We start from the raw sequence: 14076 nt of genomic DNA, 5'->3' as shown, positions 1-14076 counted from the left end.
AGCTTGGGCGCCACCCTGGCAACACAGGGCAACCGATTCACCAGCAGCCTGAGCCGCCCGTGGCTCCTCGTCGTCCTCTGCTGCGCTTGTCCATGCCCGTTGCCACTGCGCCGATGGCGAGTGATCTGCTCCTTGCCACCATGGGGCGCTCCTTAATTTTGCATCGCAGCCACCGCCCACCGGCGCACGGCTGTGGGTGCAGACTGCGCGCACTTCTCATGCAAGGCTTGCAACACAGTGAAACCGCCGGAGTGGCCACGCGCATGCCCGCCGCTGCAGCGGCAGTACACATACTACCCCATTCAGTAATTGGTAACAAGTGCTGCAGTCGCGAGACTCAGCAGGCGTATCATACCAGGGTGCCGCGCTGTGCTGACACATATCAGATCGCCGATGCGGGGACACGCTGACGGTGCAGCTCTGCTGCGTCTGTGCTACTCATGCGTGGCCGTGTAGCACCCTGCTCGTGGTGGAAGGCAGTGTGAAGGATGGACGTTGTGCGAGTGCGAGTGTGAGCGTGAAGCCGGGCGTGTTGTGTTGTGCCGTGTTGCGGGCGCGCGACGCGCTACGGGACGCGTCGCAACGCGTCTCATGAGATCGCAGCAGCGCAGCGCAGCTCGCGTGCGTGCTACGGACGCAACGTCGGCGACTGCACCATTTTTACTTAATTCTTGTCCTGGGTCACCGCCCGCACTCGCGAACCTGTCTGCTTCTGCCAGCCGTAGCTCGCGCACCCCGTAGCACTTATATACGGTCATACATGCGCTCGTCGTTGCTGCTGCCGCTGCTGCTTCTTCGGTCTCTCACGGCCGCGTGCTTATGTCCTTCTCCTCGTCGGCCTCGCAGCCGCCGTCTGCTGCCGCCCGCGATCTGCTCGCCTCGTTTACGCGGCGCTTGTCCACGTCGCCGTCGTCTGCGATCAACACCACCGCCAGGACAAGCTCGATCTCGAATACGCCGAGAATACCACCGCAGGAAGCGCAATGTGATGGATCCGACCCATTCATTGCCCTGCCTGGCCCGCACGAGCTCTTCACATCGTCAGCACTCATCAGCACGAGTACTCAGGACCTCGAAGGCAGCGGCGTCATTATCCCACCAATGCCTGCGATCGATCTCTCCTCCGTCGAGCCCGCAGCGGTTCTCATCGCTTCGGACCTTCAGTCGGAGTTCGATCTGGAAAAACCCTCGGCGTCGCATCACTCCCGGCCGTCCACGGCAAGCTCACGCGACCTCGAAACCGAGCTCATTGCTACCAACTACGTCGGAGTCATGTTCGCGCCCTCGGACAGCACTCGCAGGGCGAGTATCTCCACGTGGAGCGAGATCCTCGATGTCCCGACCGGACCTCTACCGCCAACCGAGCAAACCGCACTTGGGGCTTCTTTACCAAGAACACGCACCACAGCCACAAGGATCCAGTTCTTATTACAGCGGCGGGTACGACTTCTCTTTCGAAAGCGAAAATAGCGTTATTCACGTAGAGGGTGGCTCGTTGAGCGGGCAGCCCGACAATGAGTGCTATTTGAGCAAGGCGCTAACTGCTCAAGTACCATGCATAGCACACTGATCAAACCAGTTTGCATGCAAGGCGACCCGATTAATTGGTCTTTAGCAGTGGGATATATAAGAATATCTTTTGCGTTGGGGAGACCTCTGTTCTTCGAACCTCCATCAGTCCAGCGAGAGCTGTTCTCCCATCGTTGCAAGAACTATAAAGCTCCGTGCAGACACATGTGAAGCAGTAAAGCTTGCGGTCTCGTCGTTGACTGCGCACCCCTTCCAGGTGATGGAGTTCGTGAGTTGTAGGTTGCTGATAGGCCGGAGCCGGTTGATGTGCGAATGTAAGACAACTTGGCCTGTAATGGGCGAGCGACTTTTAACAGGACTCGGCCACAACTAACCTCCGAACTCCGGAGTGCCGTCGCCGGGCTCCGGGGCGCTCCGGGAACTTTCACGTGCAGCACAGATAATATCACGGCTCAGCTTCACAGTTACAAATGTGGTTTGAGCTCACTGCTCTCTCGTCGCCGCCGTCTCACGCCGTCCTCCGTCCCTTCCTGCCTCCGGCGATGCTCCTTCGCTTTGCTGGTTTGAACTGCCGTACCGTATCGAACGCCCGCAGACCGCCCTAAAATCTCGCTGGCGATAGAGGTCTGTCTGTGCGATGGCCCAATGCGCGCTCGCCACCAACACAACACTGACACTCACACCCCGACTTTACAGGACTTTTTAGTAGCCAAACATAAAGCTGGCGACCTATACCGATCACTGAACTATCGCTCGCAGAGGCAAAGATGTTGTTGTCAGTGCCATCTTTGCCTGCAGTAGCAGCAGCAACAGCGTCGAAGGACGCGGCCCGCGCAGAGTGCGCGAACTCTGGTGTTCGCACCGGCAGCCCCGAGGTCGAGCACCAACACGATATGGATAACAGCAAGATACATCTCACCCGAAGCTCGCGCTCGTTCGACAATCCACCAGCGATCGCGGGCGTGAAGCGCGCCAGCCCGCCGTCCGACGATTCGACGCCGTCGAAATCCTCCGCAATGGATGGGTCGGCGGTGGCTGCGTTATCACAGCGCGCATGCACACAGTGCCAGCGACACAAGATTCGTTGCGTGTCCAACGCGTCCGGGCCATGTGTACGCTGCACTAAGAAGGGGTTTCTCTGTCACATTGCGCCTCGCAAGAAGCGAATGTCCAAGAAGAGCCGCGACTACGGCGCGCCAGGAGGCATGTTGAGCGGGGGCGCGGGGACGATGCGCATTTCGATGGACGGGCGACACCGCGTGGCAGCACATGCCGACGGCGCAAGCGTGGTCGCTGCCGACGACGCGAGCGCAGACATCTCGGACGACGAGGAAGCCAGTTACGACGATGGTCAGCACGGATTTGACGATGGCAATAGTAATGCGGCCGACGAGCCGATCACCAGGGCCACGGAGGGCTCGCATGCAGCTGTAGCACGGCCGCCTGCCTGGCTTGCGGCAGAACTCACCGGTCCAGACCACAACTGCACGGCGGCACAGAGCCCGACGCCGCTGGCGGAGTCGATGATTCAAAGCACGATTTCAACATGCGACGAGTATTCGGTATTTTTGTCGCCCTCGTGTGTGTGTCCTGAGCTTTTCCGCAGGATTGTCGACATGGACTGGCACCACAACCCCGTCGTATTTTCGCACGCAAACTTCTCAAGGCCTCTGTTCAGGTCACTCGTCGACTCGCCAACGTCCCCGGTATTTGCGTTGTCGTTCCAGAACGAACCGGCTGGGCCCAACTGTTCCAGCATGCCGAATCCACCCGAAGCACTAACGGTGTTGGCACAATGGCGTGCCGAGTATGCGCACACTTTGCTGCCGTTGTACTTTGACTCTATCAACAGCGTGCAGCCGGTTGTTCACCGACAGCATTTCATGGCGTCGTTTCAGGCTAATCGCGAGTCCGCAATGCTCCTGCTTGCCATGTTTGCCGCCGCTATTCCGTTTGCATCAACTGGAACCTACAGCGAGCGCATGGTGATACAGAATCAGTTCCTGCAGCACTTACTGGCACATTACTCACAGAAGCTGCTGATCCCAACAATCGAGTCGGTACAGGTTCTTACGCTGATTGCAGACAGCGCACCGGACCGCGGCGTGCTGATACCGCACGGCGGCATCGTGGCTGCGGCGATCGAGTTGCGACTGCACGTCGACTGCTCGAAGTGGGACATCCCAAGCTGGGAGCGCGCACTTCGCAAGTCACTGTGGTCATCCGCGGTGCTGCGGGACGCGTGGACGACGATGCGGTTCGTGGGCATGCCGAAGGTGTTGTCGGAGTACTACGATGCGCGGCCGCCGACTGCTTCCGAACTTGCGCAGCTGGTCGTGCCCGAGGGAAGGAGCGCTACTGATGGCGGCGCACAGGCGATAGGCAGCGGGACTGCTTTGATGGAGTCGTCAATGCGGTCGTTTGTCGCCGTTTCGCGGTTGTCAGAAGTGCTGCTCGAAGTCAACCGTGCGCTGTACCATGTGGGCGGAGGATCGGCTCAGAGTTTCGCGGCAGCATCGCATATCGCGGAGTCGCTTGAGGTGCGTTTGGAAGACGTAATGTCGATCCGAGACGAGCCTTTGAGCATAAACGGCGGCGGCGCAACACACGGCGGTGTGCATGGTGTCAGCGGGGACAGCGCGTTGCTAGAGCCGGACTACTACAAGGCGCTAATGTACAATTTTGCACGGTCGTGCATCTATTCGAAGTTCCTGCCACTCCGGCAGTCCAGCATGCGGATGGACAAATACGTGCTTGACTTTTCGTCGCGGTTTCTCGAGTCGGTGACGAACCTAGTTGAAACGCTGAATAAGATCCGAAAGGTGAAGACCGTGAGCTACTGGCCGCCTTGGATCACGCATATGACAATCATGGAAGCGCTGGTTTTATGTGACGTCCTTCTTGCGCTGCTATCGGGATACTTCAAGATGCATCATGCGTCGGCGAGGTTAGGTTCTCAGGGGCAGCAATTGGCATTGCCGTCGACGTCGATGGGCGGCGACGATGTTACTATGAAGACGCCGTCGCCGGCGCAAGCGCAGGCATCATCCGCAAGCATGCCCCGACCGGCCGGAAACAGTGCAACAAATGCGAGCGGCATGAACGGGAGCAAAAACGGCGAGGCAGACAAGGTGTCGCTGTCGATGACAGCGGAGCAGCGACGGGCGCTGCTGACAGGCGTGCTTAACAAGGAGCGGTTTTCGGCGCGGGTACTGTTTCTCGTGAACGAGCTGATGTACACAATGGCTGAATTTGCTGCGCGGTGGGAGCCGATGCGGGATATCTACAAGATGCTGTTGAAGACGACACGGTCGCTAGGACTTGTGGACGTGCTAGACGCCCCAGGCGTGCGGTTACTGGCGCAGCAGCAGGCGCAGCAGCTCCAGCAGATCCAACAGCAGCAGCAGAAGTTAGATGCCGCAAGTGAGAAGAGCCGTGCGGACAAGCAGCAGGGTCAGCCCGGAGAAAGCTCGCCGATGCAACCTCAGACGATGCCTGTTGCGCCGGCTAATTTTGGAGCATACCAACAGCCGCAACAGCCGCAGCAACCGCAGCTCCCGCTTTCCGGAGGAGTACCTGGAGGAGCCTCGCAGCTGCCGCCAGTGTACCAGCGGTCGATTGCTGGGCCGTTCATGGGCACATCAGCGATGGCGTCGCTGATGCAGCCGGGCGCACCGGCTGGCAGCATCGAGCAATACGGCAGCCACCTGCATGCGCAGCAGACCACGCAGTCTCCGCATCCGCAGCAGTTGTACCAGCAAGCGCTGCTGTCGCAGATAGCGAACCTGCAGCGGCAGCAACAGCATGTGCAGGAGCAGGAGCAGGAGCAGCTGAGCACGTGCACGAGTATGTATGGTCCGCGGACGCCGACCGCGGCGGCGGCGCCCACCATGAGCACTTCCGCTGAGCAGCAGCAGCTGGATGGGGACAGTGATCACACTGACGGAGGGACATTCGCGGCGGGCCAGGCCAGCGGCAACGCCGCACCTGGCGGGACGTCGGGGCGCGGGCTGTTTGATGATATCTTTAACAACCTATCTGCGCAGCTGTTTGAGGGATCTATGACTGACTTGCACCAGGAATTCATTTTGTGAGGGACATTTGTATGCTTTGGGAGGTGTTGATCTGTACTATTTGGGCTTAGAGTGGCAGTGTAAAATACGAGTCAAGCAAAGAACAGAGTCGGGGAGACCTTCAAACGGCAGGAGGTGTGAACGGGGCGAAAGCGCGTGGGCAGGACGAGCGTTGAACGCCGAACGACGACAGCACAGCGCCGTCGTCGTCATGACGACGATGGTGAGTTGAGGCCGGGAGCGAGGACGACCGCACAGGCCGTGCCAGACTGGATCGGGAAATGTGAGTGGGAAGGAGGGCACGTGCGCACGTTTATATCTGGCATCGTTGCACGTGTACGTCATAGGGCGTGCAGACGACAGAGACAGGGGAGAAAGCGGTGGCTGTCTGCGAGCAAGCCGCGGCGAGCAGGCCAAGGCAGCGGCGGCGGTTGGCCGGTGATTGGGGAGAAGGGCAGCGGAGGAGCAGGGACGCGAGACCGTTCAACGACGCAGGCAGGGTCTAGGCGGTTTGGCAGGGGTATGCCGCCAGGGAAAGGGCGCAGCGCCGCGGGAGCAGCAGGCGGCCGCAGTTCAAGGAAGCGCAACCAGGCCGCGGCTGCTGCCAGCCCGCAGCTCGACAGCGGCCCAGCAGGCTGTTTATGAGTACTGCGCTGCGCGGCCGCAGAGGCAGCTCAGACGCGGGGCCAGGACGGACCGCGCAGGCTGTGCGGCGATGGGACACAGCCAGGCGCCAAGCACGGAGTGTAAACACCGGCCCTGGTCCGAGATCACGTGCATTGCGATAAACAGCAACGCCAAGAGCTGCGCGCTCTCCGCGAGTCTCTTTAAGAAGCATACCCACTTCCCATGGCCGCGCCCACTGCTCGTGTGCCGCCGCCGCCGTCATCGTCGTCGTTCTCCTCACCGGCCCATCCCGCCACCCCCAGATCAGGTGTCTCTGCCCTCGCCACGCCGTGCCGCCGTCCGTGCCCTATCTCCCCCCGCAATGCGTAGCGACCGCAAGGCTTCCCCGCTTTATCTCTCGGCGCGCTCCAACGCGCTCCACTTCTACGACCCCTCGCCGCAGCGCAGGCACCTCCTCACCCCCGACCATTACGAACACCCCGGCCTCCCCAGCAGCGGCTACCCTAGGAGGAACGGGCCCTTCGCAGACCGTGCGGCGTTCTTCGAGCTGTTCGTCTCCGAGGCCTCGCTCGCCGCTGAGCTCTCCAACATCGACGCCGTCTCAACACCAGCGAAGCCCCCGCACTCGCCCTCGCGCAGCCCCGCAGATAGCACCACAACCAGCGCCGCCATCGCGCCGTCTCGCGAGCGTCCCCGCGCGCTGTCCTATACCTCTCTGCTCGATCCTGTCCCCGGATCCCGCAGCTCTGCCTCCTCTGCTCCCAGCCGTGGCCCCGGCTCAAACGGCACAGCTGCCGCAGCTGGAAGTGCGCAGATCACCGACGACGGCGGCATCGACGCCGTAGACGATATCGACGACGTCCTCGCTGAGCTCTCTCTGTCCTCCTCGTCTGAATCGTCCTCTGACAGCGAATCTGAGCCCGATGTCTTTGGCCGCCGCATAGACCCACGTGATGACTCGTCGTCTGCCTCCGCTGTGGGACCACGAAAGCCCACGGCCGCTGCCACTGCAAGATCGCCGACCGAGTCGGTCCTTCCCCCCCCGCTCTCACTTGATTCGTACGTCGACGCGGCGCCTGCGCCTGCGCATCGGCAACTCACCTCCTCCGCCGCGTCTATCCGCTCCTATCGCTCGCAGACCTCCGGGCTTTCGTGGTCCCGCCGACCGCAGCGCAAGCCGACCCTCGACACCCTTCCACTTGAGGTTATCGACATCATCTGCTCATATCTCCCGCAGTCCAGCCTCGTCCAGGCTGTGCGCTCCTGCAAGACCATCGCGTGCTCCGCGTACGTGTTCTTGTACCAATCACCGGAGTTCACGTCGACCTATCGCTTCGCACAGTTTGTTTCCGTGATCACGCATGACAGAACACTAGCGTCCTACGTGCGCAAGCTCGATCTCTCGGGCATGCAGGCTGGTCTCAAGGGAAACCTCGTACTGGCGGGCTGGCGCGACTGGAAGTACCGTAATGAGCCGCTTTACTGGACTCGCAAGCACCATCAGCATCGTCACCGCGCGCATTCCTCTGTCGCTGCGCCGTCGTCGCCGTCAGTGCCGATCGCCACAATTCCCAGCGTGCCGTCGACGAGTTCATTTTCTTCCTCTTTGACGTCGTCATCGTCGTCCTCCAACAAGTTGACACGCCCGTCCATCCGCCGCGCGTCCCTTTCCTTCGGCTCGACGCCTACAACTTCCTCGAATGCCACTCACAAGTCCCACAACAGTCACCATAGCTACCACCGTCACAATCCTCACAGCTCCTCCCGTCAACACTCCTTCTCGCACTCTAAGCCGACCGTGTCCGAAATCACTCCTCTCAGATCCTCCGATGCAGCGCCTCCCCTCTCCTCGCGCAGAACACCTGGTAGCGCCCAGTCCGCCGCGCACGTCGATAGTGGCCATCCGTTGCAGTCTCCGCTGCTGCGTCAGTACTCGCTCTCGCGTGACGTGCCCCTCGGCGCCGTCATTCACGTGCTGCGCGCGTGCCCCAAGATCGAGCACATTGACCTCTCCAGTCTGCCGCTTGCAGCGGACTATTACGTCGTCTCGCGCAAGCATAAGCCCACCGCCTTCACCAACCTGCTCTTCGTCTCCGATGTGCCCAAGACCTACACCTGGCACGAGAACGAGCTCGTGCAAGTTCTCGCTGGCCGTGAACTCGTGTCGGCAATCACGGAGATGCGCGGCCTGAAGTCGCTCAAGATGCGCAATCTCGTCTGGGTCTCGCGTGAGACCATCAAGCACATCGTCGAGCATGAGCGGCTTCGCATGACGCTCGAGTACGTCGATTTTCAGGAGTGTGGCATGAGCCGCGGCAAACCCTGGGCACTTGCCGGCGCGCTTGATATCTTTAACAGCGGGGTTTTGGAGGAACAGGCGTGATTTTTCTGTTTCGATTGGGGATCGTCTTTTTTCTTTTGCATGGTGTTGGATCCGGAGGGTGGTGTGGCGGGAACGCTCTATCTTTCATATTTTTTTGACCTTTTCGTTTATATGTTTTGGGGATATGACATAGAGGAAATGCATTTGCATCATCATGTATCACAGCTATTCTCGTCATCTATCTGACTCGCCTTTCGTTTTATTGTTACGTCAATCTGTCTCATCTTATCACTCATTGTATGACGGTGTTGGGTGCATCTTCCTTGTCCCACTCTCTCTATTCTCTTGCCCATGCGGGATCCTGCAAAGCATCTCTTTACTGTTTTCATTTTTAATAACTGGGCGGATGAACAGAATGCCTATTGTGAGAATATGAGATGTTAAGGTATACAATGCGCTTTGTCGAAATTTGTGTGTTTCAATTTTTTCGCGTGACCTAGATAGCTTATAGACCCTGGCGCTTATAGACTTCTAAATTTTTTGACTTTTGCGGAGTACATGCATACTGCATATGACCCTCCGGTGTGCCGTGCAGCATAGCTGGTTGTCTCTGCAGATACTGCGACTGAGATGTTCCAAAGGCTGCTTGAGCTGATAAGCGACAAGCAAGCGCGGAGAAACTCGATGCCGCGCCCTAACCTGCAGCGCTGTCAGCGGCGGGCAACAGTGTAATCTTGCGTCATTGTGCTCTCAGTGGGCTCAATAGCTCCTGACGATCCTTCCTGCCTCTGGCAGCTGCGCGCATAAAGTTCCCCGCAAATTCTCTCGATCTCAAGACACCTCAAACACGGATACACTCGAACGCACTACAACGATAGCAGCTATGGCGACGATGAAAGCAGTGGTATACCCCAAATACACCGTGCCCTCCGGGTACAATATTGCGGTCGTGAACAGGCCTGATATCGTGGGCGACAAGGACGTCTTGATCAAGGTGTATGCTGCAGGGATCAATCCTGTCGACGTCAAGACGGCGGAGGGGCAGCTCAAACACGTTATTCATCAGACGTGGGTTACCTACACGGTTCGTTAATTCTATGCAGTTACATACTAAAGTGTGATAGGTTCCCGGCACAGTTTGGATACGACTTGTCCGGTGTCGTGGCCAAAGTCGGCAAGGGCGTGACCGAGTTCGTCGAGGGCGACCAGGTGTACTCGATCCTTCCGGCGTACGAACTCGGCGCGTTCCAGGAGTACGCGTTGACGACTGTAGACTATGTTGCACGGAAGCCGAAGAACATCACTTTCGAAGAGGCAGCGTCATTGCCTTTAGCAGCACTCACGTCTCTGCAAAGTTTACTCGCGATTGAGTCTGGCCTTGCCGGGAAGACGCTGTTGGTCAAGGCTGGCCTCTCGGGAACAGGGTCCATGGGCGTGCAGCTCGCGAAGAACGTCTTCGGCGCGAGTAAGGTCATCACCACGCTCTCAACTTCCAAGATCCCCAAGCTCGAGAGTTGCATCGGTGCTGGTATTGTCGATGAAGTGATCGACTATACTAAGGAAGATCCCGGCAAAATCATCCCGGCCGGCTCGCTGGACGCGGTTTATGACACCGTTGGCAATGCATTTGCGTCTTTGCACCTCATCAAGCGCGGCGGCTCGTTGATCACAATCACCGGCATCCCGGCATCTAGCGACATCAGTGAGGCGGTCGCGAAGCCGTTGCCGTGGTACGTCAGCAGCATTATCAGCGCTGCTGGCTCGGTGTCGCGGTATCGCGCGAAGCGGCGCGGGGTGACATATAAGGGAATTCTGCTGCACAATTACGCCGGACAGCTGAACAAGATTACTGAATACGTCGAGGAAGGCAAGCTGAAGCCGGTGGTGGGTAGGGTGGTGGATTTTGCGGATGAGAAGGCGCTGAAGGAGGCGTTTGCAGAGGTACTAAGCGGGAAGGGCTTGATTGGCAAGACGGTGATCAAGTTCGCGGAGTAGTGCTAGGTGGCGTACATGAATGAGCCACCATCCGCAGAGAGCTGATTGACGATAATCTGTGTTCTGGATTCTTTACCGGCTAAGATGAGCCAGTCGACTCCGTTAGTGGAGGACAATGATGGAGATCTATTCTAACCTGTCTAGAGATATGTACTCATCTTTGGCATTTTCTGCCGGGCGGCATGACTCTTGCTGTGTCATAAATCTCAATGGCTACAGTCTAAGTAATATAGAGCCTTATCTAGAAGGCGTTTAAATACAGTACAACATGTGGCTGAGAAAAAGTTGACTGTGCAGGGGAGAAGCACGGAATGTGCCGAACCCTAACCAGCAACAAAGGCCATAGCGCCCTATTCAACCAGTTCCACCGCTTATATTGCTGCCATTCACTGCAGCTAGCAAAACTCCTGATGCGCTCAGCTCAACTGCTTAGAAAGCTTACCAATAAATATTTCGGCAGCGGCCAAGTGCGCGTATAAATGTCCATGGCTGTCACAATATTAGCGTCATGCGGTGACGGCGAGCCCGCGCAGAACACGGCAAGACATCTGGCACTTGTATACCTGAGTACCCCACGCCGGTCGGATGCAAGGTCGTAGTCGTGAATAAGTCTGATGTCGTGGGTAGCGACGACGGGCAAATCAAGGTTTATGTTGCGGGGATTAATCTTGTTGACGTGAAAACAGCAAAGAGACTCCGTAAGAGCCTTGTCCACGAAGCAAGAGGTATCTTCGTGGCTTACTGTGTTGCTTGATGCGGCCGCTAAAATGTAGCAGCCTTCCGGCGCAGCTGAATACGACTTGTCCAGCGTCTGCTTAAGGTCGGCATGAACGTGTCCGAGCCTGCCGAGGGAGACGAGGTTTACGCACTCCTTCCGGCAATCCAAATCGGTGCGTCCTGAGAGTGCACGCTGACTACTTTGGACTATGTCGTACGGAAACCGAAAAGTCCTACCTTTGAAGAGGCAGCGTCATTGCCGCTGGTGGCGCTAGCGTCGCTGCAGAGCTTGCTTGCAGTCGAGTCTGGCATTGCGTGGGAAGACGGTGCTGATTGGCCTTCGGGAAAAGTGTCTATTGGCGTGCAGCTCGCGAAGAACGTTTTTCGGCGCAAGTAAAAGTCACCACCACGCACTCAGCTTCCAAGATCCCTAAGCTCGCGAGTTGTGTCGATGTCGGCGCTATTGACCAAGTGATCGACTACACGAAGGAAGATCAGGGTAAAGTCACTCGAGCCGGCTCGCTCGACGCCGTCTATGAAATAAAACCATTGGCAGTGCACTTGCGTCGCTCCGCCTCATCAAGGGCGGCGGCTCGTTAGTCACGGTCGCTGGGGTTCCCTCCGCGGACGACTTCGATGCCGCGATTGCGACACCGTGCGTGCCGTCGCAGGGTGGCGTACAAGGGTGTTCAGCTTCATGACTACGCTGGATAGCTGAAGACGATCACGGGGTATGTCGAGCCGGGCAACATGAGAAGGCGCCAAAGGTCGCGTTTGGGAGGAGGCGTTTGGCGCGAAGGGACTGACGGGAAAAAGTGCCACCAAGAGCGCAGAGCAGAGTTGCGCGGTCTATGCGTGCATAATCCCTCCATAGATAGCTTGTATAAGCGGCGGCTCGCAAGAGAGTGATCCTGGACTCATTACCAATATCCCGTTCGCACAACTCTTAAATCATACATAACTCTAGTAAAGCATGTACTATCTAAGCAAATTAGAATTAACTGTCAAATCAGCGTGGACATAAGGTGTTTGTCGAGCATCGCGGCATATGTTGCAACAGAGATCGATGCCAGTACAGCAGCCATACCGGACGCGCGCCGTAGTTGGGAGGGACGCGTTTTTGCAATACGACATCGTCATTTCAAGTGTAAGAGTGGGTTTCGTATGTTAAGGGTTAGGGTATCTACCCAATTGCGTGGTGCATGTTGCAACGGACCGCAGATCTCGAATCATCCACACGTCTGTATCCTTCTGACCTGGCTGTATATATAACGTAGAGCAGAATGGTAGCTAACCCTGTTTTAATGGACTGAATGTGCTAGTTACGTTACCGTGACGACGTTCTAACGATAGAAATCATTAGGCTACCGCAATAACTAGCGCGATCAGCGGGGGTGTCGCCACAGCACCAAACTCCGAGGCGACAACAGGTCTGCCGTCGTCCTGGGAAGTGCGGTTATCGCGCTCGCATAATATGCCTTACTACTTCAACCCGACAACCAAGGAATCGATGTGGGAGCCCCCAGCCGGCACGGATGCAGAGCAGCTCAAGAACTACATGGCAGCAAACTATTCTCGCGCTGCTGCACCGCAGCAGCAACAGCAGCAAGCAAGCAAGATCCGCGCATCGCACTTGTTGGTGAAGCACTCTGGCTCCCGGCGCCCGTCGTCGTGGAAGGAGAAAGAGATCACGCGGAGCGAATCTGAGGCGCGCACGATCCTGGAGGATTACGAGCGCCGTATTCGCAGCGGCGAGACCACGTTGGCGCAGCTTGCGGTGACGGAGTCGGATTGCTCGTCGGCGCGCAAGGGTGGCGACTTGGGGTTTTTTGGAAAAGGAGAAATGCAAAAGGAGTTTGAGGACGCGACAGTCGCGCTGCAGGTGGGCGAGATGAGCGGGGTCGTGAAGACAGCGAGCGGGTTGCATCTGATTGAGCGGACGGCGTAACTTAGGCGGGGTATTTGATTACTGTTTTGTGTACATGCGTGGCCACCGGACTGCGTGGTTGTTATTAAGTCGATGATAGTCAGGGAATAGGTTATCACCATCGGCGAACAAGACCATGAATGCGAGGAGAGAGCGAGACGCGGGGCCAGCCGAATACGAATGCGTACGTTCCGTTCGTATAGTGACGTACAAACCCCTGGCAGCGTGAGATGCGGTGGCGTTATTTATAGTTTCGGACCCTAGACTGCGGGCCGAGACGTGTTGTCGTCGGATAAGCCGCGCAGGAGGCAGCGGCCGCTAGCAGATAAGAAGCCCTTACCGCGGCCGCGGCCGTGGACAGCGGACCGGAACGCTGCCCGTGTACGGACTTGCGTGCGCGGTGTTCAGGCTCGCGTGTCGCGCCGCGCGTTGCCGTTGGGGGTTTGCTCTTATGGAACAGGGCAATGAGACGCGGAGCGCAGTGCACCAGGAGACGGGAGGACCGGGGAGAGCGTGTAGGCAGGGTCGCGGAGGTGGGCGCGGTGGGCGGAGGAGAGGACGCAAGCAGCAGACCACAGTGCAGCCCGCGAGACTATGCGGTCAGCCAGGCGCCCTGAGAGAAAGTCGAAAGTCGACGACTCAGCAGACTCGCCAGACGCCAGGGCCGATGGACGTCAGGGCGCCAGGCACTGCGCGAAACAGCGGCCTGGGCTGGTGGTCCGGAAGAGGCTATCAGGAGCGCAGGCTACGGGCCCCTCGTCTGCGGCCGCGTACCGCCAGCACACTTCTCACGGTGCTCGATATCCTCGTCCCTTGCCGGCCGTCTCTTCTCTCTCTCGTCACTGGTGCTTCCCCCGCAACAGGCCCGCTCCCTCTTCACCTCC

General features: G+C 58.2%; 5 protein-coding genes across 5 annotated transcripts; all 5 read left to right on the top strand.

Moving 5' to 3' along the window:
* Positions 1–819: 819 nt before the first annotated feature.
* V1518DRAFT_426312 (uncharacterized protein) lies at positions 820–1470 on the top strand (the record flags this gene model as incomplete). The annotated part of the gene is made up of 1 exon (XM_066905978.1): positions 820–1470. The coding sequence occupies one exon, from the start codon at positions 820–822 to the stop codon at positions 1468–1470; it is 651 nt and encodes a 216-aa protein (XP_066760809.1).
* Positions 1471–2546: 1076 nt separating this feature from the next.
* On the top strand, positions 2547–5624 carry V1518DRAFT_372186 (uncharacterized protein; the record flags this gene model as incomplete). The annotated part of the gene is made up of 2 exons (XM_066901384.1): positions 2547–4477; positions 4625–5624. The coding sequence occupies 2 exons, from the start codon at positions 2547–2549 to the stop codon at positions 5622–5624; spliced, it is 2931 nt and encodes a 976-aa protein (XP_066760808.1).
* An 804-nt stretch (positions 5625–6428) lies between these two features.
* Positions 6429–9089, top strand: V1518DRAFT_413780 (uncharacterized protein). The gene has a single exon (XM_066903397.1). The coding sequence runs from the start codon at positions 6592–6594 to the stop codon at positions 8611–8613; it is 2022 nt and encodes a 673-aa protein (XP_066760807.1). The 5' UTR covers positions 6429–6591; the 3' UTR covers positions 8614–9089.
* Positions 9090–9311: 222 nt separating this feature from the next.
* V1518DRAFT_413779 (chaperonin 10-like protein) lies at positions 9312–10832 on the top strand. The gene is made up of 2 exons (XM_066903396.1): positions 9312–9621; positions 9678–10832. The coding sequence occupies exons 1-2, from the start codon at positions 9437–9439 to the stop codon at positions 10546–10548; spliced, it is 1056 nt and encodes a 351-aa protein (XP_066760806.1). The 5' UTR covers positions 9312–9436; the 3' UTR covers positions 10549–10832.
* A 1609-nt stretch (positions 10833–12441) lies between these two features.
* V1518DRAFT_413774 (uncharacterized protein) lies at positions 12442–13429 on the top strand. The gene is made up of 2 exons (XM_066903395.1): positions 12442–12551; positions 12629–13429. Exons 1-2 carry the CDS (start codon positions 12549–12551, stop codon positions 13211–13213), a joined length of 588 nt encoding a protein of 195 aa, XP_066760805.1. The 5' UTR covers positions 12442–12548; the 3' UTR covers positions 13214–13429.
* The last annotated feature ends 647 nt before the right edge of the window (positions 13430–14076 follow it).

The sequence above is a fragment of the Limtongia smithiae genome, assembly GCF_038497785.1.
Source record: "Limtongia smithiae strain NRRL Y-17922 unplaced genomic scaffold V1518scaffold_3, whole genome shotgun sequence".
NCBI classification, from domain to species: Eukaryota; Fungi; Ascomycota; class Lipomycetes; order Lipomycetales; family Lipomycetaceae; genus Limtongia; species Limtongia smithiae.
This window is presented reverse-complemented; position numbering and strand designations above follow the sequence as displayed.